The 24,781-nt window shown below is 37.4% G+C and overlaps 2 protein-coding genes across 4 annotated transcripts; one reads left to right on the top strand and one right to left on the bottom strand.

Moving 5' to 3' along the window:
* Window positions 1-66: 66 nt before the first annotated feature.
* btbd10a (BTB (POZ) domain containing 10a) lies at window positions 67-15,799 on the bottom strand. 2 transcript variants are annotated; one of them, XM_079603233.1, is made up of 9 exons: window positions 15,535-15,799; window positions 14,611-14,760; window positions 7,885-8,087; window positions 6,047-6,299; window positions 5,833-5,935; window positions 3,455-3,575; window positions 2,882-3,079; window positions 2,269-2,379; window positions 67-1,362 (listed from the first exon to the last, which is right to left on the bottom strand). In XM_079603233.1, the coding sequence occupies exons 2-9, from the start codon at window positions 14,709-14,711 to the stop codon at window positions 1,049-1,051; spliced, it is 1,404 nt and encodes a 467-aa protein (XP_079459359.1). In that variant the 5' UTR covers window positions 14,712-14,760; window positions 15,535-15,799; the 3' UTR covers window positions 67-1,048. The 2 variants fall into 2 exon arrangements, with proteins under 2 accessions (XP_079459359.1, XP_079459360.1); XM_079603234.1 differs by lacking the exon at window positions 14,611-14,760 and having other exon boundaries at window positions 15,535-15,754.
* Window positions 15,800-19,928: 4,129 nt separating this feature from the next.
* Window positions 19,929-24,723, top strand: LOC306994177 (uncharacterized protein; the record flags this gene model as incomplete). Of its 2 annotated transcripts, XM_079604572.1 has the most annotated exons (4): window positions 19,934-20,014; window positions 20,254-20,306; window positions 20,403-20,454; window positions 23,723-24,723. In XM_079604572.1, the coding sequence occupies exon 4, from the start codon at window positions 23,728-23,730 to the stop codon at window positions 24,721-24,723; it is 996 nt and encodes a 331-aa protein (XP_079460698.1). In that variant the 5' UTR covers window positions 19,934-20,014; window positions 20,254-20,306; window positions 20,403-20,454; window positions 23,723-23,727. The 2 variants fall into 2 exon arrangements, with proteins under 2 accessions (XP_079460697.1, XP_079460698.1); XM_079604571.1 differs by lacking the exon at window positions 20,403-20,454 and having other exon boundaries at window positions 19,929-20,014.
* Window positions 24,724-24,781: the final 58 nt, after the last annotated feature.

Raw genomic sequence — 24,781 nt, 5'->3', positions numbered from 1 at the left:
TAAATGAGTGGCATATAGTAATTTCTAGATTTAGAAACAACTGATGAACAAATGAACAAAGCATGCTGATTTCATCATGTTTATTAAAATAACATTTCTCAAGTGGTACACAAGAACTTTTCTCTCGATGCACCGCAATGCAGCTACAAATAACAATAAAATGAAAAGTACGGTACAATAAAAACGTGACATCACTTCAGTACTCATTCAGAGAAATGCATCAAAGTGAGGCTCCACAAGTGCTCCGTTGCACGCCGTGACAAAACCAGAACGCTTAAAGACTTATATGGAAGCATTCTGATTTTATCACATGATGTCGCTCACTTGCTGGTTGTGCTCCTTTTTATTGCCAAGTTAAACAGCAGTAGTCTCACAGCACCACAAACATAATACAATCTATGGAAGCTTGTTTCTGCCACCAAATAAAAAAGGTAATTGTGACTTTTTAATCTCACAATTAAGATTGTTTTTTTCTTGCAATTCCAAGTTGTAAACATGTAATTGCAAGTTTGCTGTACATAATTCTGACTTTTCCCTCAGAATTCCAAGTTTACATCTTGCAATTCTGTTTAATTGCGAGATTTCTCGTTTCTGCCAGACTAAAAAATGTAAGTGCAACTAACTTTTTATCTCACAATTCTGATTTATCTTGCAATTCTGAGTTTATTTCTTGCAATTAAGTTCATATTTTGCAATTTTGAGTTCATCTCACAATTCTGACGTTTTCTACGAATTGCAAGCAAAAAAAGTCAGAATTGTGAGATAAGTCGCAATTACTTTTTTTTCCCCCGTTGGTATAAATATGCTTCCATAATAATCACTTCAGATACTAATCAAAGGAGTGATTACCAAAGATTGTGTTCTTAAATAAAAAAACTCCTTTGGTCAAGTTCTGTGGGAAAGAAAGGCATAGTGTACAAAGGTCATGTGCTGCCGCAACGATCAGTTTGACACTCGTAAGGCGGGAGAGGACTTGAAGGCAACGTGGTCTTGGCTGACCTCTCTCTGCAGTGCTGAAGTGGCGGGGGTGTGTGTGTGTGTGGGGGGGTCAGATGGCCGGGGACGAGGCATCGGGGTCTGGCTCGTAATGGGGGCTGGGCTGAGGCTGGTTGGGGAGGATGTCCAGTTCATCCACCTGAGGTCCAGGGTGCATGACCACCAGCTGGTCCTGAGGAATGTCTGCAGCGGCTGCAGCGAGGTTGGTGATGGACTTGCTTTTCACGCACTGGAAGTCCACGTGTCGGCTTTTGCCTTCCTCTTTCTCCCAGGACATCCGGATGAAGGGCCGCTGGACGTAGTTGTAAATGACCTCCGGACGCCCGCCGGGTCGCTTCTTTACTTTCTCTTTGTAGGTTGGGTATCCTAAGTGCAAACACAGGTATGGCATTAACAAGAATGCTAATACAAGGGATAGTCCACCCAAAAATGAAAATTCTGTCCATTTTTAAGAATGTTGGCGATGATGTTTCGGTTCTCACTGACTTCCATTATACTGGAACCGAAACTGTTTGGTTGCCAAGACTCTTCAAAGTATATTTTATTATGTTCCACAGAAGAAAGCCTGGTTTATACGAGAGCGAAACATTTAGTCCGCGAGACCCCATTTTGTTTGCGCACGGCTCCGCTTCTGAAGACTCTGGCCGAGCAGTTACGTCTGTACCATCTTACCGGCACCCAGTTTGAGCTCGGCTAAATTAAGTACATTTACAAAATGAGCCTACAACAGCAGAAACTTGACTTTTTAATGAAAACAAAGGTCCATGTTTAATTAAAAATCTTCATGAAATTAAATGAAAATGTTTAATAAAAATAGAAAATAAATTGTTTAATTAAATTTTATACATAACGTGACGTTAGAACAAAATATGTGGATATGAGAACAATTAATAATCTCAAGGTTTACTGGGTTGTTCTTTTGTATTGAGGGTTTGGTGAAGTGTAATAAAATCGTCACCGTCACGTGTGTACCTTACTTCTTACCTCTGCTTCCTGATAGTTATTACTCAGTCGCCCCCTGTCGTTTCAAAAAAATAGTACAACGAAACGGCGGACACGTCTAGAATAAACGTCTCGTCCATATGGGGAGGAGCGTGCGCAGTCAGCGGAGGCTCGTGTGGAGCCAGGGGAAGTATAAACAAGGCTTTAGGATTAGTTAATGATGACCATTTTCATTTTTTGGTGAACTATCGCTTTAATGCGTGTACATGTGTGAACGAGCAGAAAGCAGCCGAGTGAATTTTTTTTTTTTTTTTTTGCACAGTTTCTTACCTTCAATGCCTAATCGAATTTTCTTCAGTCCTCTGTCCTTCAGAACCGACTTGGCAACGTCTCGGTTTTCAATGTATTTGAAGAACCGGTATAGTTTTGTGCTGTATATAACTGCGTTACAAAAAAGACACAAAACCATTATGACCTCGAGTGCAAAAATTACACAATCATATGAATACATTTCTTACAAAGCTACACTGATCTTTGATAGATCCGATCTTTTCTGGCTAAAGGCAAAAAACTCGCCCTTCCCTATGTTAGCATGTTGCTAGCTTTAACTTCTGAGAAGTTAGTAGCGTGTTGCCATATGCGATATAATGTTATTATGCAGTGTTCTATGATTGTTGTTATTAGCATTGCAATGCAGATACTAGTGTGTTCTATTCAACTATCAGTGTTCAGCCATTTTATTGTCTACAAGGGCAAACTCATAACACACAAGATATTATTCATGCCTGTACAAACACTAGGGTTAAGGTTAATCAAAAACCACAAGCACACACCGCTAATGACCACGAACAATCAGTTCTCATAAATTGCCCATAATGCAGTAGCACTGTGATTGACAAATAGGTAATAGTGTGTAATTGAGGTGCAGGTGAAGTAAACTGACTCTGTGAGTATTCCTCTCCCATCTGCGGCGGATACTCTTCATCCCAGTCGACCACGTCGTCATCCGTCAGCACCACCACATGACACTCCCTCTCTCCGCTCTGAGCGCTGGCCACCATGAGGGGCAGCACCATCTCCTCCAGATAGAACTCAAACTGCCGGCGGGCGCCATCATTAGACAGCTCATGCATGAGCGCACCTGCAGTCGACATGTTCCAGAGCATTATTCAAATCGACTCATTACGATTCGGCAGCTGACTCACTGATTCAATTTAGCCATATAAATCACATACACATGATACTTTAAATAAACAAGCCTTAACATAAATAAACAAGCCATAAGATAAATGCTTACAATGTAAACAGTTCACACTAACAGCGTCCAGTGACCCATATCTGGCAATCACATTGGATACGGCACTGACCTACTTCTGTTCTCTCGCATCTACCATCCTCAGACATCCAAAATGCTCGGAATAATGTCCAGTTTCCCCGTTGCCGTGACAATCAGAAGGTTTTCCAGCACAAAAAGCCGAATCTGTTTAGTGCATTTGTCATGTTAATGAGTACTCACTGAGGTCTCTGCACTTGATGGTGCTGTAGTCGAAGGCGATGCAAAGGTAGTCGCATGCCTCTCTCAGCTCCGGGATGGATATGCCATCAGGGCAACGGATTATCCCTGATTTGTAGTAATCCTGCCGGTCAAAAGGGAGAGACGCAGAGGAAAAACAAACAGGCGGCCATTACTGAAGCAGCACTTATTCCAAAGATAAGCAAATGGCTCCGATGCCAGAGACACACACACACACATACACCCCCCCCCTGCTTTTCCCACTCTTCACACGCACTGATCCATTTAAAGCCAGCCAAATGTGGAAAGAGCTCAGAAAACAGACAGCATGAAAACGCTGAACAAAACACTTCACTGAAAAAAGGGAAAGATTCAATATGGCTGTTATTTCTGTAGTGCTGTCCTGATTTTTCCACTGAGCTGAGCCTCATGGTAGAAGCTTAACTCTTTCAATGCCGCAGAGACGGGCTTGTAACGAATGCCACGGATGTCCAAATAATGCCTGGCTGTGACGGTCAACTAAAATCCAGCTCATTATTATTATATGCAACAGTTTTTTTTTTTTTAGAAAACACCATTACACAATGAAAGATATATATAAAATGTAAATTTTAAATATGTAAATATTTAGAATTGAATTCTAATAATTACATAAATCTAATAATTGCATAAAATATTTCAACAAAATATATTTTATAAATTTTACATATGTATAGTTTATATAATATATTAAATGTATTTTTCTTTAATCAGACAATCCTGAAATTAAGAAACCGTTAGAAAAGTTAGCAGATATATTAAAGCTAATAAATAATAGATTATTTCCTTCAGCTGAGAGACTTCAGATGTGCGCTGTTCTCCATGATGGTTTTGAATTGCTTGAAATATGATTGGAATTACTTCAAAAAGGAAAATATAGTTGCAACATGCAAGTATATCAGCTCCATAAAAGTATAATGAGAACATTATAATTGTGTGTTTGGGATGTGGTTTTTAATAGTAAGACTAGTTTTAGTGTTTTTGTAATTAGGCTCTCAAAAATTTAGACTTATCGGCCAATATATCGGTTATTGGCTTACAAATATAATGAATTATCCCTAAACCCCTGTGCCCTAAAACCTTTGAAAATCTCATGCAAATACCACTTGTTTTGGGAAATTTCAGGAAAGCAAATAAAGAAATTCTGAGTATTTGCAATATTACCCATTTAAATTCATCCCCTTTAGAAACGTTGCCCCGCTACAATCTTCGAAACACCGCTTTGTAACTTTTTTCATAAACAAAATAATTGACCCTTCGCAGGGAGTTTGATTGACAGGTGATCTGACCAATCATACTTCGCCATCTTGTCCGACAAAGCAGTCAGGAGAGATAGTAGATTAACATGGGAGGATTTGAACTTGAAAAACAGTGTGTACTGACACCTTTCCGCGGTTACAACAACATTCCTTCTTATGTTCATTCATGTTTATTTGATGCTATAAATGAACTAGAAGGAAGAGATGATCGGTTCACGAGCAGCTTTAACTGAGGCTCTACAGCGATCTGTCACGACACATTAAAGAGCCACAAAACGGTATTTATTGTTTAAAGTTCTCTTAAAAAATGACCAAACTTGAAAGGTGAGACTTTGTTTAATATCAAAAGTAACCCAAAAGTAACCTGGTCTGTCCTGTCTGTCAGCGCGTTGTCAGTGTCCTCTCTGCTCCACGATGTAATTTTCACTGCGTGAGAACATGGTGGGGCGTGAGAGAGGCGTAGCTTGTCGGACATAGCGACAGTAACTAAAGGGGTCTTTGCGAACGGTCAATTAAGGCTCACTGGTCAAGCCCTGAATGTTTCTATTATTATGCAGAATACATTTGTACATTTTTTGTGAGGACTGTGCTAGTTTTGTGCAATAAATAGTTATATTTATATACAATTATTAATCTGCAGAATTTCTGTCAGTTAAAAAAAAGAGCTGCATTTAGTGTCCATCTGTCTGATAGTGGTGAATATAAACCACTTCAGACAACCTACAACTAGTGGATCTTGAAAAATTGTAGTTTTGTATATTCATAATATAAAACCCCTGCGATTTTTTTTCAAGACCAATAATCATCCAGGATCAGAACTATTAGTTTTATTAAACATTAATAGATTTTAAGGTCAGTAAAGTGACGAGGCCAGAAAGGGGGACTAAACACGACATTCTGCTGAGTTGTGAAAATATATGTGAAATATATCTGCAATTAACTTTAACAAAACAGTACGCTTTATGCTGAAGTCATGTGAAGTTTGATACTGCAGTCTAATATGGCACTTAATCAATATCTGGTACACTAGGCCAAAGAGATATTTAAAACCTCAATAAAGCTTTTAAAGCATAGTGCACTCACCAAAATGGCTCTGAACATGGTGGAGCTGATTCCCTCAGCAACCTCATACTCTCCCTTTTCATTAGGACGTGTGAAGTTGTGTTCCCGTCCAGATCCGAACATCCTTCAAGACAACGCCCACCAGTTACAACATTGACACAATATGTCAAATTGAATGATTACTAAGTAATAACAAGCAGACAAATTGAAAGAGGTGACCAAAGTTTATCCTAACCTGCCGAGCATAGTGTTGGGTTGGGCAGTAAAGATGGATGGGTCGACCACAAAACGTGTGTTATCTACAATCAGAGTAACTCTCTCTGCAGTCCTCAAACTGCGGGGCCCCTCCTTGACGTTTTCACACACGTAGATCATGTCAGAGCTGTGGGCTTTACCGTGGGAGTCGCCATAGAACAGGATGGAGGTGCATGGTTTCTGAGGCCTGGGACTCGTGGAGCGCGATGAGCAGCCAGAATCCCGTTCACGGTCTGAGGAATCAATGTGAGAGATAGACAGGAGTCAAACAATATCAAGTGAACCTTGCCAGTACAGACTTAAGTAGGAGACGGCATCAGTAACAGACAAAGAGCAATGCGGATCACCACCAGATTACAGTATACCGCTTCTCAGACATTCCACGACCCGACAAGTGCGGATTCGATATGTTCAATCGACGAAAACAAGCTTTGACAGACTCCAAGAGGCGCCGGGTAACAAGTGGTAACACTGAACCGACAAATCCCAAAGTTTCTGTTGCCGTCTGTCGGCATCTTTCAGTGCAGTGTGAATTGGCCTTTATAATCCGGCGTCATGTATACAAACAAAGAAATAATTCAGTGACAATTTTTCATAGTTGTAGCTAGAGATTGTAATAATCTGATGAATTAACCATTAATTAAATAAATAAATAAATGACAACCATTCAAAACTCTGGAGTTGCTATGTTTTTTTTATTGTAAATTTAAAAGATCATAGGTTAGGCCTAAATTTATCAAAAAGTGACAAAGACATGTAATACGTTACAAAGGTATCTAATTCAAATAATTTCTTGCAACAAATCAGCATATTAGAATCATTTTTGAAGGATCATGTGACACTGAAGACTGGAGTAATGATGCTGAAAATTCAGCTTTAGCATTTCAAAATATATTTAACCAGAAAAGAGTCATTTTAAATGTTAAAGAAACAGCGTTAGTGTCACACTAACAGCGTTATATTTATCAAATAAATTCAGCCTTAATGAGCTTAAGGTACTTATTGAAAATACTGAAATGCCGTAGTGTGTAATGCATATATCTTTATTCTGTTTTAATTCGTTTATATTACAGATAATTAATTATCTGTCTATAGTGAATTTTATATATATATTAGAGTCGGGACTTTAACGCGTTAATTAAAATTAATTAATTACACAAAAAATAACGCGTTAAACATTTTTAACGCATTTTAATCGCACTTATTTTTGCACCGCGGAACGTTTCTCACTGGATGAGTTTAGGCGGACCGTTATACTGGAGCACCAACTAGCGTTCATAACTTCCATAGACAGTTCTAACTAAACGATAACTTCAGACAACAACAAACCACAGTGAACATGAACAAAGAAGCTGACGAGACCGCGTTGGTTGGCCCCGTGGATGGGACATTTTGTTATAAAAAACGAACGGATGGAAGCGTCGATAAGAGCATGGGTGTGTGCAAGCTATGCAACAAGGAATTCGGAACGGCTATTGCTACGTTACACTTAATGGCAAAAATAGCACTGGTCTGCTGGACTTGGTTGAACAAAAATAAACAATATTTTGTTGCTTAAGCTTATGTATTCAGTCATTATTCAATGGTATACTAAAAATCCATGTGAAAATATTTATATGCAATTAAAATGCGATTAATTTCAATTAATTAATTACAAAGCCTCTAATTAATTAGATTTATATATATATATATAAATATAAAAAAAATCATATTATATATGATTAATATTATAATAGTGAAATAAATATATTTTGATAGAGTTTGTTATAAAACTCAATTGCATTTAAATTGGTACAGAATGAGGAAGCCGAAACTCACCAGTGAGGTGCTGGCGTATGGGCGAGGTGACGTTCCTGATGCAGGGGGTCAGCTGTCCTTCACCTCTCTCGTGTGAAGAATCCCTGGAGCGATCTCCAGAACGCCGCCTCTCCCTGGGGTGGTCCAGGGGTCCTCCTCCGCTGGCTCCGTGCAGGCTCATTTTCACCAGCTCACCCTCCAGCTGAGCTCCACGCGGCTGACCACTGCCAGGAGAAGCCAACACACAGTCAGACACACACGTGAGCATTCGACTGCTGAGGGAGGGGTGGCCCGAGTGCATCTCCGCAACGTGAGGAACTCACAATAAACTTGGATGAACTCTGGGCTCTAAAAGAGATGCTGAGTGCAGAAAGTGTGATGACAGCAAACCGCAATTTCTCACTACTTGCTTAAACCGTGCCGCATGAAACAGGACGACAGCAGCGCGGGTTCACTTTCAGCACAGCCTCATCCGTCAACAAGCCACTGTATTGACCCATGTAATCACAGAGGATTCATTCCCATTTGTCTTTATTCCATTCACCTCACGTGCTGTGCTCGTGAGGAAAAAGTCACTGGGGTTTAATTTTAACTTAATCCCTTTAGGTGATTTTTAATACATCAAAAATTCAATACTAACTGAATTTGGAAATCCAGGACAAAAACTGTGCTGAAAAAATTACACATTTTATAATGAAACTGAACAAACAATAATATATAATAAGCTGTAAAATACAAATAAATCCTTTATAAACACAGACTATCATCCAGACTGCCTATGCCCAGACCAGGTGCTGTTAATTTGTTCTCATTCCCCAGGGGGCTGAAACAGGATCATTACAAGACAGATGCCCTTGAAGCAAGGAGACTGGAGTACAGCATAGACCAAAGCAGAAAACACGGTTTTAAAAACTGGTCTTCGCATGGAGCTGATATGCCTCTTTCTGTCTTCCCCTGCACTAAAAAAAACATAAAGGGTCCACTGAAGCGTGCACAGGCAGAATATTCTGTTTGAATAAATGATTAATAGGCTGGAAATAGGGCTTGATTTATCCCAGCAAAAGTGCTGCCCAATATGGACCTCTCGATTCATTTTGACTGTCATGACTATACCAGCCAAGAGCTTTGTGACCCCATTAACCAACTCGAGCGTGACCAGTGCCCACAGCACCACCATACTCAACAGCCGCTACAAATTCAATAAGTTGTGCTGCATCTGTTTTGCTGCAAGTTCCATTATCCCACCTGCTTCAGAGCACACACACAATGACCTATGGTATCCCACTGATAAAACTGAATAAAAGCAGACTGTTTTTACTATTCAGTGTAAAGTGTGGTCACATTAGTCTTTGAGCATGCAAATTCAACCAAGAGGTCACTATGTGATGCTTAGATGGTTTTAATGTCAATGTCTTTTGGGAATCTTTAACGTCTCTGCGTGTGCTTGTGTTTCCAGAAATATGAATAGAAATTGAATGGGCCGCAAATACTAGTGTGTCCACTAGTGTGTCCTTCACAGTCCCTGTCAAACATAGATCATTTTACAGACACTAATACTTCTCTATTTAATCTAAAAACACAGAAATGCTCTCTAAAGAACTGCACAATGTGTTTACAGATAAATTAACTTATTTCATGTATTGTTTGCATAATTAGTGATAACTATTTATGGTATAAATAATATCGAAAATAATAAGTTATTATTATTACTGAATCAATTAAATAATGGCAATAATAATAATAATATATTACTAATATTGGTATAATATAAAATGTTTAAAAAATGTATGCAATTATTTTTATTATAATTATTATATAGAAACTCTCTCTTAAACAGAATAAATAAAATAATAAACAATTAAAATAAAACAACTCATAATAGAACATAGTATTTAAAATAAACAATATAATGAATAAAAATTATATTAAATAATAATAATGATATTACTATTAATAATTGTGTTATTATAAAATGGTTATTGTATAAACTGCTTCTTTTACTGCTATAGTCTAAAGATTATTTGTGCAAAAGAGATAAATAGAGATTAAATCATATATATAAATAATATTAATAAATTGTAGAGAATACAATGTAGCATAACAAATAAAATAACAATGCTATAATAATAATAGTTATGATTATTATTTTATTATTATAGTATCAATTAATTAATAACAAATAATAAGTTGTATTATAATGGTGATTATTCAATAAGAAAATAATAATGATGATTATTACTAACATTGTTATCATTAAATCATTATATATATATATACAAACAAACCACATTATTTTATTGTTGTTATAGTCTAAAACAGACTAAATGGTTAAAATAATGGTTCACTTCAAATACTTCAAATACAACAAAATCATTCGTTTGTAAAAAATAAATCATATGCAAACAATTGATCTCCCAACACTTCTCAGCAGTATCTGATTGATGCTTTAGCACAGCCATTAATGTGATGGTGAAACCTGAACTTCAGCTGCAATAAGCATCAGAGCGGTCTGACCATTCCCTAAGCGCTTCACACAGAAATTCATTCAGCTCACAGGCTCGCATTCATTCAGCTTCTGAGTATTGTGCTGCGTAGAGATCATTTCATGCATCCACTGCCAATCATATCCACAATTCTCTGCAATATAATTACAAGTCAAGATCTTGTTTTGCTTCTCTATTGCATCAGCCCATAAATGTGCCAGGCAGAAGTAGCCCACAATGAATTCGGATGAAGGCATGTCTGTGGTGTCTCCGGACCCCTTAGGGGACAAGATCATGTTCTTGTCAAGAAAGCCGATTGACAATCTGTCCTTCTTCATGTCAATCAGCATGAATAAAAAAAAAGACCAAATAAATGCATTTTTAAACTTGACTTTTGTTCCAAGTAACTCACGGTGCACAATCCATTCTGTTACTTACAGAGAAAGTGGCATCAATAATTCAGTGCACTGCTGACACCGCTCCTCTAATGTTAAACAGCAAGACAATGCGTTCCTGAAGGGCACTGCATGCAGATATGGTTAAAATGACGCATACAACTCATTTCTAAACGATAGAATATTTGATGAGGGAACTGCATCGGGAAGATTCTCTATAAATAAGACTTGTTACGCAGAGGTAACCTTTTCTTATAATCTCACGACTTATAAAGCGAAGCGACACTCTTTTGAGATGCATTCACAGAGGCGCGTATACGTACCCGCCTGTCTTTAAAACAAAAAAGCAGGGCAGCAGCTGATGAATGAACGCACAAAGGACGCGCGCTCCTTCGTACAACGAGGGCTTCCCAGGCGACTTAGCATCCTCGGGCATTACTTTCAAACTTCAGCATAATGCGAGCACTCCGGTGTAACTTATTCGCTGCGAACACAGCCTGTGAATGCTGTTCTCCGGGAAGAAAGGACGCCCTCAGGTAGCATCGGCGCGAGACACGGCAGGACGGTAGCATAGTAACCTGACGGAGACGTTCGCGCGAGCATGAATGGCTGGTCGCTTTTTCCGCTACTGTGGCACGCGGAGGCTGCCTCGATGACGTAGCGCGACCCTTATAATATCTCCTGATACTGTAGATTCTCTCACGCACGAAAACACAATAGGCTGGTGAAAGAAAAAGCGTGATGGGATTGAGCACGGCAGTCATGCCAATGCGAAATGAACTCAGTGAACCTCTCCGCAACCGCACGAGTGGCCAAGGAAGGTAAAAAGTGTTATCCAAGACGACTTATTATTATACCTTATATCCAGAGAATATACTAAGCTAATTTAAAGGTGAAGAAAATGCGGGTGTTGTAAAGCACAATCTGTTATCCCGTAGACCTAAAATAAATCCAAATAATACTTGGATATCAAAGTAACCATTTTTAATAACCTTTCACAATAAATGGTGCTCTTATAATGAAAAATATCCTATATATATTATACACACAGGTACGAATATATATAAACACACATGTATGAATATAAACTGTGTGTATGTATATATAGGCCTATATATAAATAATATACGTTTATATATTCCTGTGTGTGTGTGTGTGTGTGTGTGTGTGTGTGTGTGTGTGTGTGTGTGTGTGTGTGTGTGTGTGTGTGTGTGTGTGTGTGTGTGTGTGTGTGTGTGTGTGTGTGTGTGTGTGTGTGTGTGTGTGTGTGAGAATGTCCATGCTTCTTTTACCTTTAATTTAATTAATAAACAAAAGCTTTTATGGCCATTGTGTCCAATTACATCTGACAACCTGTCTTTTTCTCAACGACCAGCAGGTGGCGCTGACACAAAGACGTGCAAGCTGTACATTATGTACAGAGGTGCTCTCTGTCTTTTTTCCTCATAAAAAAACCCTGTTTGATTAGTACCTTTGAAAAAAAGCATGACAAGAAACGAACAGTTTAACATCATACACTCATATCAGTGGCGTAATAACACAGCCGTTTAATTTTACATGGAGCGGGTCAGCAACACAATGAGAAGAAACCAGATGAATACTACAGGCAACATTTGCTAGTATGGTGACAGTGAATAGTGCATTTCTCCCATGGCATTGCCAAATTTGTAATTTTGTATGATGCAGCATAAAAGTCACTATTGGGTCACTAAGATGACCAAATCAGCCAGCACTGATAAACAAATATTACTGATTACAGCTCTTGCACACTTAAGTAAAATGATGCAAGTTGTGTTGCCCAGGAGCTGAATTGTACTATAATATACTATAAACAGAGCCTCGTGATAAAAGCACAGCAGATATAATATTAAAAGCTGAGATAGTCCTTGTAATACATCTCTGAAGATCCCTTATTATACATCATAATGCAATGTTCCCTGTAGAATTCAATATAAACACTAAAACAACCAGCTTGATGCATTTAATTATAATATAAACTATGATTTTTTTTTGTTGCTTTAAATTATAGTTTGTAGTGCTGTGACACCTCCTAGCTGGTTGGCTTGGTTTATGGCTTATAATGCTTTAACAAAATCTTTTTTTGATATCCCTATGGGAAAAATTTGTGGAAAAAATACTTCTGGAAATTAATTGATATGATAATCAACCCAGCCTTAATATGAACTATATAAAAATGGATTTACAGGCACAGTGTGTAAGTTTCAGCGCTTGAGATCGCTTATTAAAGGCGTAGCTTAATGACGCCGTGAATGAGCATAGAATCATGGGAGTTAGGGCTGGGCGATAAAACGGTATCGGTATTTATCGACGGTACACCATTGCCGGTAACCATATAAAAAAATGTTCGATATAGTAGCATTCCATATTTCCATTCAAATGCGCGCAGCCGCGCACGCTGGTGCGACCACTACAACGTTGCCCAACATCAAATGGCAAGCGTAATGAAAGTGGAACGAAACCGCGCTATTATTTTGTGCTTCACGGACCGTTTATCAGTTTGGACCAATATCAGTGCGACACTGTCACTACACAGCGCTAAGAGATCCAGTAAAGGAAGCATTTGAATGTGTCACTGAAGTAATAACATCGCTGCGAGATCTAGTGAGAAGCATTCAAATTTCTCTGTTATTAACGGATCAAACAGCGCTGACGTGAAAACCAGGAGACGCATTGTGCCCCATGAATGAACTAGTTATAGGCTCCACAGATCTGCAACATTCACCATGGATTTAATGTAGTAACACTAACTGTAAGGTAACCATGGAAGTTTGGAAGGAATAGTAAAATGATTTAAAGTACATCACATCTTTTTCCAGCACTTCAAAAATCAAATATTATCATATTTAAATGTTATTTTTTAATGTGATGACAGATGACCAAAACATTATTTGTTCATCCTACAAAGATTACCCCCATTTATAAAACTACCGTAAGTTTCAAGATGTAGGAAAACCCACACTTCTTTAAAAATAATTTATTTTACTTTTTTTTTACTTTTTTAAATCAAGGAATTTTTTTTGGCATTTCTTTCTTTATGCTGTATCGAAAATGTACCTGTCCGTGACACCACTGTGTTGTAACGAACCGTGAATTTTGTGAACCGTTACACTCCTACTTGATCTAACTCAAAGTTCGCCTTGATTGTTCTACGTTTACACTTTTACATTGCACACATTTTGTAACATTTTAAGTTAATTAGTTTTTTTAACGCTTACTTTTTTATCTTAATAGAAGACATAAAGAAGATATTTTTGTGTACATTTTATTTTTTGACTGCTAAAACTAATATAATTTGTTGTTTGCCTTAATAATATGGATAAATAAAATTTAAAAAGTGGTTTAAATTCAAACTTTTCTACTTGTCTTTAAAAAAAAAAAAAAGTTATAAAAAATGTCATTAATTATCGATACCGAACGATATGAAACATTATATCGTGATACATTTTTTTAGCTATATTGGACAGCCCTAATGGGAGTTGTCTTCTTCACCTCCACAGTCAATGGAAAGCAATCCGACAGGACTCTCAGGCAGAAACCATGTTCATGGGTAAGCTAATGTATTGAAGTTTTATGAACGTTACTTTTGATCACTTCAATACACTTTTTTTTTTTTTTTTTTCATTCTAGTGAAACAGCCGTAAGTGCTGAATTACTACAGGTCAGTTTATTTGACAAATTAAACTTGTGGGGTAACGCAGTGCTGTACATTAGAAGAAATGTCAAATCCACATATTAAACTCCAAATGCATCTATTGATGCTAATGTAGTAGACTAGACAAACTATAGGAAATCCATGCAGCAGGTGGACACTCCTATGACTGGAAATCTTTGTTATTATCCAGTCTTACCTTAAGTGTCTGCAGATTCTCCCAGACCGACACGCTGTCCTTTGATCCCAATTTTCTGAATCGCTAGAGTGGCTGTCATAAGAGATAGGGCATGCTGCCATCTCAAGAGAGTTGATATTACTGGACCTATATGCCTTCAGATCTCATATCCTAACAAAGCAAAAAGAATTTTAAAAAATAAAAGAATTAGTTTTTGCTCTGATTGTTCCCAAAATTTGCCTTTTCTTTTATTAATTTATTCCGTCCAAATGCATACTTTTTTATGGACAAACACACTCCTTTTGACATTGTTGACACACAAGCTGAGTTTTGACTTATGATCCTTATCAAATGGATTCTAAAGGAATATAATAATATAATATCATATAAGAAGAAAAATCCAACTGTATAAATAAGCATAAATATAAAAATATAAATAAGATCCAACTGGATAAAGTGAGATTCTGGGATTTTGATTTGATTCCTTGAGCCCTACTGGATATTGCGTAATGTTTATAACTGTAACTGTAACGTTACTTCTGTACTGGAATAATATTTAGCTGATGGACAGTTAAATGAAATGGGGCCTATATAGGCAGTGAAATAAAACATTGTCTCATACTTTCTAATAAGACATTATTACTCTATAAGAAAAATTATATCCTAGGATCCTTCTAGTTCAATATTATGCTATGATTTTATTTTATTTCTTATAACGTTAAACGAAAAGAAAAGACTATGGCATGTGCGGTTTAAAAGTAGAACAATTTCACAAGTGTTCACTTATTTTGATTGAGCTAGTATGAATACAATTTTCCAAAAATGGCACAAAACTGACAACGTATTCCAACTTTGGTAACCTGATTCACTAAGCTATCTAACGTTAGTTAGCTTATCAGTTAGCTTTTAAAAGTGGGCGCTAAACAAAAACAGACGATCTCTCACCTGACTCTGCTTTCTCCGCGATGTGTACGCTTCTGGCTCTCTGACTAAAATTAATAGAAAGCATGCATTTACTTTAGTTTGATCTTCACCGTGCACGACGGGATACAGTGTTGACAGACTTGGAAGCTACATGGCTAACCACCAAGGAGAAGAGAGAGTGACTGTGAGTTATCGCGAGAACACACCAGACGTCGCCGTAGAAACCACCTTGCGTCCAATCAACTGGTGAGGAGAATCACGCTGCTTTTGTAACATTTACATTGCTGCCATACAAGGAAGGAGCCATACAAAAATAGAATGCAGAGGATGTAGGCTATTGAAATCATGTTATTTAAAATTATAATAACAAGAATGCAACAAAAACGAGAAAGGCAAATACATAAATACAAATTTAAAGAGCAATTGTTTTACATAACCTAAAGGTTTAAGTGCAAGACGAGAAAAAAAAACATAACAAGGAGGCATAATGCAAGAACAACTATTTTATTTTGTATTTTTTATATTGTCATCAAAAATAGAAAACACCTTGAAAAATTACTTTTCTATATTTTCTCTTAAGATTTGGTCCTCGTTTACATTTTTCTTTTGGGTTCACTTAATCTATTACAATCAAATAACTCATAAATACATCGAAGTGCTTTGCTTTACTGTTATACGGCTTAGCCACCAAAGAAAACTGGAAACCTACATAAAAATATATAAATAGTTTGTGAATAGAAAAAAATAAATATTGTTAATATAATAATAAAAGCTATGGCAGAATGGCTTGATTTCAGTCCCTGAGTATAGTCCACATAGGTGTCAAATTCTGTTTTTATGATGGGTTCATAAGTTTTTCCAAAACGGCAATGATGTCTTCAGCTTCCCTTGAATTTAGATCCTTGAGATTGGGGAAAATGTCTGGAAGAAGTGCTGTTCTCTCTGCGTCTGTGTTCTTGATTGCGGCCGTGTGGATTTCCCGCAGTTTCGCCTGAAGCCAGTCTTGCCTCAGTTCAACATGTTTATGCACCCCGAGGTTATGCATAAGTTGGACTTCATTGATAGCCCGTTTGCTTTTGAAGAGAAAAAAAAAAGACATTATAATACAATCGAGCAACAACAAAAATGGGGGAAAATATTCAAGTAGCGGCTACTTACCTCAATGGCCTGCTATCGGCATTTGTTGAATAGAATAATATACAGATGGAGAAAAATACAGCTGTTTTCTCAAAAAATACAAGATTGATGCTGGAAACCATTTTATGAACCTGTGAAATAAAAGATAAATGCGCTTATTGTAGGCCTAATCATAATTGTATAAATGCAACAAAATGATATTGAACTAAAGATCAGTAAGATTTGAAAACAACGCAATAAAACTCACCTTATTGAGTAACAGGTTGCGGGAGTTCGAGTCTATCAGTTCATTAGAGTTGGTTCACAGTTGACAGGGTGAGCTCCCTTTATACCCCTGCGCCCATTGATGAGACGCCTTCATTATTGGTGATGATGTCACCCTTTGCCCTGATGAAGAATGCGCGTGACAACACCTCTACAACACCACCCATAATTCACTCTTCATTACCTCTCTTGAAATCCCGCCCCTAAAAATTTCACTTCTGTCCGTAAATTAGAGAGATAGCTACAATTTCCTTTACAAGAATTAGCCTAACAAACAAACAAAAGAAAAAAGAAAAAAAGAACAACAATAAAGTTGTTAATTCCAAAACACAACTGAACTGTTAATGCCAAAAGAAAATTGAAAGAAAGCTTGTTCATACTAAATCAGGTAACACGTTTTTTTAATGATTATTATATTACATTACATTATATTATATGAATCTAAATTTCAGGAAATGTGATCTGTTAGTTGTGTTTTGTTAGATAAATAATGTAAAAAAAGCTCACAAAGTTTTGAAGGATAACACATACACACACACACACACACACATATGACAGACAGACAGATTTAAGAAAAGACTGTTATTGTAAAATAACACTTGTAAAATAACACTTGTAAAATAACACTTCTGAAATATACGCTATAGCCTATATATTCATGCATGTGTAAATGTATATATTTTTCCAAATTAATCGGTTGTATTTGTGTTATTTTCATTTGTGTGTGTGTGTATAGCCTATTATATATATATATATATGTTATACAACACTTCTGAAATATATATCATATTTATATATGCGTGTGTGTATATATATATTTGTTTGTGATTATATTTGTGTATATAGGCCTAAAACTTCTGAAAATAACATTTCTGAAATAATACTTTTTGCATTCACATATAGACCAATAAAAAGATTTCCTCTTAGATACGCAGAAAAGGTATACATTTACAGATTGCAACTATATGTCATAGCAGCTACGCATGTTTCCTCCATCAGAACGCTCCAGTCACAGGTGTCCAGAGAGGCACCCGGAGAGCCTACTTTTATGGCCACAGATGACAACTATGAGCGAAGTTTTCTAAATGTAGCCCATGGCTATGTCATGACACAGAGAGTGCTTTTGAGCAAGCAGGTCTGACCCGGAGATCTTACCTCGTGGTGTGGTTGGGTTTCTCTTCAATCTATATGCCCACAGCTTCGTGACTTCAGAAAAAATGGGGTATGACGACAGGGAGCAGGCAGTCTGATGACACACGAGGCAAGAAGCATCTCCTGAGTCTGTAAATTAGACAGTACAGGGGAGATCATCACCCAATATCTGTGTTTTAATGCAATAACCAATAAAGTGCATGTAAGCTGAATCCAATATTCTGGAGATGCCCACTGCATCTCATGCATTGCACCTGTCGGTGAGAGTACTGTTTCATCCTCTGGCATTCTGTAAAACAAACTTCACAGGTGGCAAGCAATAAAAGTTGTTTACATACCATATTTGCAAGATTTATGGCTGACAAGGCCCGCGTGTTGGAGATGGTTGACCTGGTCCTGGTCTTTTGCGGGACTGATATGGGCCGAAGTGGGCATGGACTGTTTAGATGACACCCACCAAACAAATAGACCTTTGACCTTTGCATGGGATCCCTAGCACTGTCCTAATAAGCAGTATTTAGACCTCTATTTTTCATTACCTCATGCTTTATCAATGTAGTAGATCATGTAATCGGCAGTGTGTGTTACCACTACACATGATTATTCAGGAGAATTCAGGGGGAGAATATCAAGTCACCTAAGGACACCCAATGCAACCATGCCACAGGTGTAAAAGCCATAGGTCCTCGAGACAGTGAATTGAATCTATATTAGGTGCCACCATGTGGCTATTTTTGGTTTTTCGGTTTATTAAGTGGCAAAATGTTTATTACATGGGCTGACTTGAAAACAAATCTGACAACTAAAATCAATGGCACCTGAAAACAGGTGAAATATTCAAGTCATAAAAGGGTGTATTTGCATGAAATACCAAATGTAATTTGTGTAATGTGTTTTTATAGTGATTTTAACAGCTTTCTGATGCAGTAGCACATAAAAAAAATCAAATGCAACAATATTTTCTTAACAATTTTTAAAATGTTTAAAAGACTAGTGTAAGAGCATAGTAGAACAGAAAAGAATAGAACACAGAAAAAAACAGAATAGAATAGAATAGAGACAGGGCTAGCGTGTATTTCTGTATTTACAGCTATGAAACAGTATAAACAGAATGTATGGCTAAAATGTTATAACCAATGAAAATAAAACCATTCTACTCTAAGAATGTGCAGTATGCAGTGCAATACACAGAACAAATGATAAATAATTCATATAAAAATCACAATAAATAAATAAATACATTAAAAAAAGAAAAGTAGGCCTAAATGTATTTTAAAAGATTCTGGGAAGAACTGAATCCAAATTTGTGTCGTTTCGTATGCGAATAAACCTTGAACTTTGTGACCTTTTGTAAAGAAGTGACGCTGACTGAGTCAACCTTACGTGCCTAAAGACATTAGTAGCACATTTAATGCACGTTCACATGCGATATTGCCATTGGACCGTAAAAAGACTGGCAGTAAAAATCATTTTAGCTGCTGTTTGATGACGCCATAGACCACGGAAGCAATTTCTTACAAGAAAAGCTACAAAAAGCGCCCTTTATGTGAAAAAGGGATTTCTCCAGCCGTGAAAATAGTTGCCTGACAAGCCGAGTGACGCACATAGAAGTGATGCTTATTCATGAATGGACTGAAGAGGTTCAAGGTTACGTAGCTCTTCGTCTCACAGCAACGGTGTGATTTATGAAATGGCACATTTTCAGGACACACTACTGTGAACAGTTTTTTTGTGTCTTTCTTCTTCAGAGTTTTTTTATACGTCGTTTTTACAAGATCATTTTGTTTAACTTTAAAAAAAAAGTTTTTCGAATTATTTATTTAATAAAATCGCAGCATGCTATTAACAGATGCTGTCGATGCTTACTGAGCATGCGCAGTGGCGCACTGCACTGAAGCAGCAATTGGCGGAAAAATATGAGAGCGTATTTTGTTAATTGACAAAACAAGTAAGTACATGACAGTTTTCCTGTTGATTTTGAGCCAAAAAACTAAAAAGTACATTAAATACGGTTTAAATTTACTGCAATGTCAAATATTTAGTCGCTAAGTTGCTTCCTGTGACAATGTTGCCGAAAATCTGTGGGAAATGACGTCGCGTTACATTGTAGAAGTCAACTGTAGCTACAGTATTTCTCGTGTTTTACAAATGTTTTACATATTACAATAATGCCCTTGTACTTTTAAGGTCCATCTCTCTGAGAGAAAAGGTGACTAGCTGAATCCTCAGAAGCCTGTCAGGTAAGAGGTAGGCTATACACGATTTGACACATAGGCTAGTTGATTCCATAAAATTTTATTCTATACAATTGAATTAAATGCATATCACATCAACAGATGTTATTGGGGGAAAACAGGACAAATAGGGGAAATTACTTTAATGAAGCATGTGAGTATCACTAACAATTATACTAGAACTTGGTAGAGCATTCATGTTTACACTTTACAATAAGGTAAAATCCGTTAATGTTGGTTATTGCATTAACTTACATGAACTAACAATGAGAAATACATTGGTTATAGCATTTATTATTCTGTTAACGTCAGTTGAAAATATAACTCTTCTTTTTTCATATTAGGTCTATTAACTAATATTAACAGATACATCTTTTGATTTTAATAATGTATTGGTAAATGCAGAGGTGTGAATACTACCTGAAAACCATACTTGAGTAAAAATAAAGATACCTTACAGCAAAAATTCCAATACTACTTGAGTAAAAGTAAGTATTAAGCCAGGATTAGTTCAATTAATTAAGTAGCTTTTAAAAAACAATCCTTAGAAATATAAACATTACAGGTGTGCATCTTGAGACAAAACAATGGCACTGACATATTTTACGAAATATCAGTGCAAGTTGCTTTCAGTTAAAACAGCTCAAACATGCATTTTAGTCTGGGATTAGGCTTAATGTTTCTGATTTTAACAGTACTTAAGAATTTTACTCATACTGAATGTAGGCTTAAAGATGCACTGCAATATTGTAATAAATCAAGGTCGACACAACAGCTTCTTAAAGGGATTGTTCACCCAAAAAATACAAATGTTGTCATTATTTACTCACCCTCAAGTTGTTCCAAACCTGTATGAATTTCTTTCTTCTTTTGAACACAAAAGAATATATTTTAAAGAATGTTAGTATTCAAGCAGTTGACGAAAGCCATTGACTACCATAGTAGGAAAGAAATACTGTGGAAGTCAAAGGGGTACATAAACTGTCTGGTTACCAACGTTCTTCAAAATATCTTCTTTTGTGTTCAACAGAAGAAAAAAACTCATACAGGTTTGGAATAAATGTCTGCAGAAACTCAAGTCTCAGTTTAGCCCAAGTGCTCAAAAAGGGCATAAGTAAACCAATATTCTTACAAAAGATCTCTTCTATATATTGGATAAATAAAATAATGTTAAAGGGATACTTCACCTCTGGAGAGATGAATGTGTATTTAAAATGGGTCATTTATTTAGTAGAAATGTGAAATTATTTTAGAATTTGGAGCCTTCTAGACTGAGAAAAGCCAGAAAATGTACATGTGGATGAAAGACAACAACTCCCAGAATGCACTTGCTTCACTGCCCTACGAGGCTACACCTACCGATAAGAGAGCGCAGTTAAACAACTAGCCTAGGCAACTAGTTGACTCGAAACTTAAAAGACGCTGTTTCATGAGTCTCCGTGATGAGTCTGCCCCGGTTTTCGAGAAATGCCCAAAATGTCCGGGATTTGGCTTTTGGGTTCTACAGTCGCCATTCATTATGTTTACTGTGGCGAGCAGGACAAGGCTGAGGGCCGGGGGAGAACGACGCGAGGCCGGTGGCGTGATTACTGATGAGCGGCACCTGTGAGACGCACTGGTCTCGTATCTCTCACGGAGGAGGGGGAATTTTCTTAGCAATGTTAAAGTGCACATTAACCCATCACTTGTTAGCGTTCATGTAAACACTACATTCAGATTCACCAATCGGAATTAATTCAGTTAGATTAAAACAAAAGGTGTGCGTGTAAACAATGAATGGCAACTGTAGAAAGGAAAAGCCGAATCCCGGACATTTTGGAAGATCTCGACGGCCGGACAATCCGGGAAAAAGGATGTATGGTAATCCCTACTACTCAGCTTTCTCCACAGAACAAGAGCCTGTTAGTTTATAGCTTCCAAAAAAGATGGCTGACACTATTTGTACATTCTGTGAGTGAGATCCCTCCCTCTATGGGCGGGCTGAAAACATGCGGAACTAGCGCCTTCTACTGGCTGTAGTCTCTAGCCTCTGGCCAAAAAAATCCTCCAATGACGCAAAATTACGTTTCTTTGCATCATCTGAGGATTTTTTTCAGACAAAAAATACATAAATCTCTTGTCTCAGGGGGACATGAGGGGGGCAAGGACGGTCATTTGAAAATACTATAGGTTTTCTACTGATACAAAGCTTAATGCTAAAGTATCCCTTTAACTAAAATGAAATAGTCAAAGCCTACTTGCACTGGGCGTGCTGGTTTCAGCCTCATCACCAGCTGCAGCCATGTCCTCTTCTCAAATGAAACATCTGTGATTCACATACCTGCTAATGCACTCAAATTCATGTAAAGTACCTTGTTGACAAGTTTGGGTGAGTAAGCGTAAAACGCATATGGCGATATCACTTCTTTGTAGCAGAAATAAACTGCTGCAGAAAACGTAAGGTGGAATTCAAAATGTTACAAGTCATTGCATTACTCGTCACAAATGTTTAAGAATAAGTGCATATACTTATTAAAAAATGTAGTCAGGTAGAGAGTAAAAGTTGCTAATATCTTTGATACTAAAAAAGCAGCCAAAAAAGATACTTGCAGTAACAAATGATTATTACATTTCCCGGTACTTAAATGCTTAAAACTACTGAGTAAATGCTGAAATTAACATTAACTAAGATTAATAAATGCTTTAGAAGTATTTTTCATTGTTAGTTCATGTTAACTAATGCAGTTAACTAATGGTAGCAAATGAACCTGATTGTAAAGTGTTAGCGGTTTATTGCACCAGGCATATTGAGCATGCATGTATAGAGAAAGATGTGTATTATGTAATTGCCTATTTTATATTTATACAGTTGTATATACGTTCACATCTGTACATAGGGATTCTACGGTGCCCCTAATGGGACATGGCGGTGGAAAAAATTTGGGATGGAAGAAAAAAAAAAAATGTTCAAATCTTTTGCGTTCCCCCGAGAAATGTTTGCGTTCCCTCGCTAAGATATTTGCGTTCTCTCACAAAACCTGTTGTGAGCTTGGACAAACACTTCCTGTTTAATGTCCCGCTAGCAGTGTTTCAGACAGCTCTGTCAGAGAGCTCCAGACTCAAATATAAAGAAATGTGGTCAGTGCTTCAAGGAGTTCAGTAAAGTTGGCAATATTCACAGATTCAAACTTCCCGGATCAATAACCCGTGAGCTAAACATCTATTTCCACACCTATTTCCCATCATAGTAACATAGACAACGAGCTACAACCCAATTTTCCTCAAAGGCGCTCCGCTTAACTTTCTAGATGTGCATTTCTTAATTTTTTCTATTTTCTAAAATGTCCTTCCTTGTGTGTTTGTGCACACTTCTACATCTAATTCTGATGCATTGCATCTTTCTACATTTTGGACAAATAACCCATGTTCTTTATTGTTTGTAGAGGAAATGGCTTCATTCCCAACAAAGAGGATTTTTCCCATTGTTGAAAATGCTTTAAAAGCATCCAAGAAGCATAAAAACAAGAAAGTGAAGAAAGAAAAAAAGGATAAGAGCAAAACCAAGTGTGTGCCCAGCTTCTTGTTGCATGATGGCTGCTGTGAGACATATCTTACTCAAAAGCAAGAGACTAAGAAAAGAAAAAAGGCAAGGAAGAAAAACAAACGTGAGGAAGACTCCCAGAAACCTAAAATCAAAAAACAGCCCAACAAACCCGAAGATACGCACCAAATTCAGCCCGTTATCTTCATCTCCCCTGATCAGGAGACAAAACAACAACATTCAACTGAGAACGACTGTCATAGAAGGGTGAAAGAGACAGGGAAGATTAAAAAGAGAGTCATCTTCAACTTGCCAACTGAGAAAAAACAACCAGCAAGGACAAATTACAATGAACTTGGAAAGAAGCAGTTTGTGGGCGAAAGCAGCTTGGAATCCAGTACAGCTGAAGAAGTGAACAGCCAAGATCTGTTCATCACACAGAAATCATTCTTGGATCCATATGTGGAGATCTCCAGCAGCTCAAGCTGCAATGAAGCCACTATCGTGAAGGCGCCAGAGAAGAGTTCATGCAGGTCAACAGCTGAAGCGACCACTCAAACCGAGGACTTCTTTACCTTCCCAGCGCTCTCCAGCTCTCCCAGGTTTCAGCAGCAGAACACGGCCACGTGCTCGGAGGAACCGGTGGACCTGAGCTTTCCCAACAGAACAAGACGAATGCACAGGCCAAAACATCCCGCTCCACCCAAGCTGAAGATATCAGACACGTCGAGTGAAGATGGCGATGCGGGATGCAAGAGCAAAGGTGATCTGCTCCAGCTGAAAGTCGTTCAGACTCGCTTGAACGAGTCTTTCTTTTTTAAGGTGAAGGGCGAAGATTCCCCAAAGCCCATGTGCCCTTTGATGAAGTTCACGGAAAGCGTCGAGAAAAGAGGGAAGAAGTGAAATCGTACCAAGCTAAAATGTTACAGATTCGAGTTCTGTGCACATTCAAACTAAGACA

The sequence above is a fragment of the Phoxinus phoxinus genome (assembly GCF_949152265.1).
Source record: "Phoxinus phoxinus genome assembly, chromosome: 25".
Taxonomy (NCBI): domain Eukaryota; kingdom Metazoa; phylum Chordata; class Actinopteri; order Cypriniformes; family Leuciscidae; genus Phoxinus; species Phoxinus phoxinus.
This window is presented reverse-complemented; position numbering and strand designations above follow the sequence as displayed.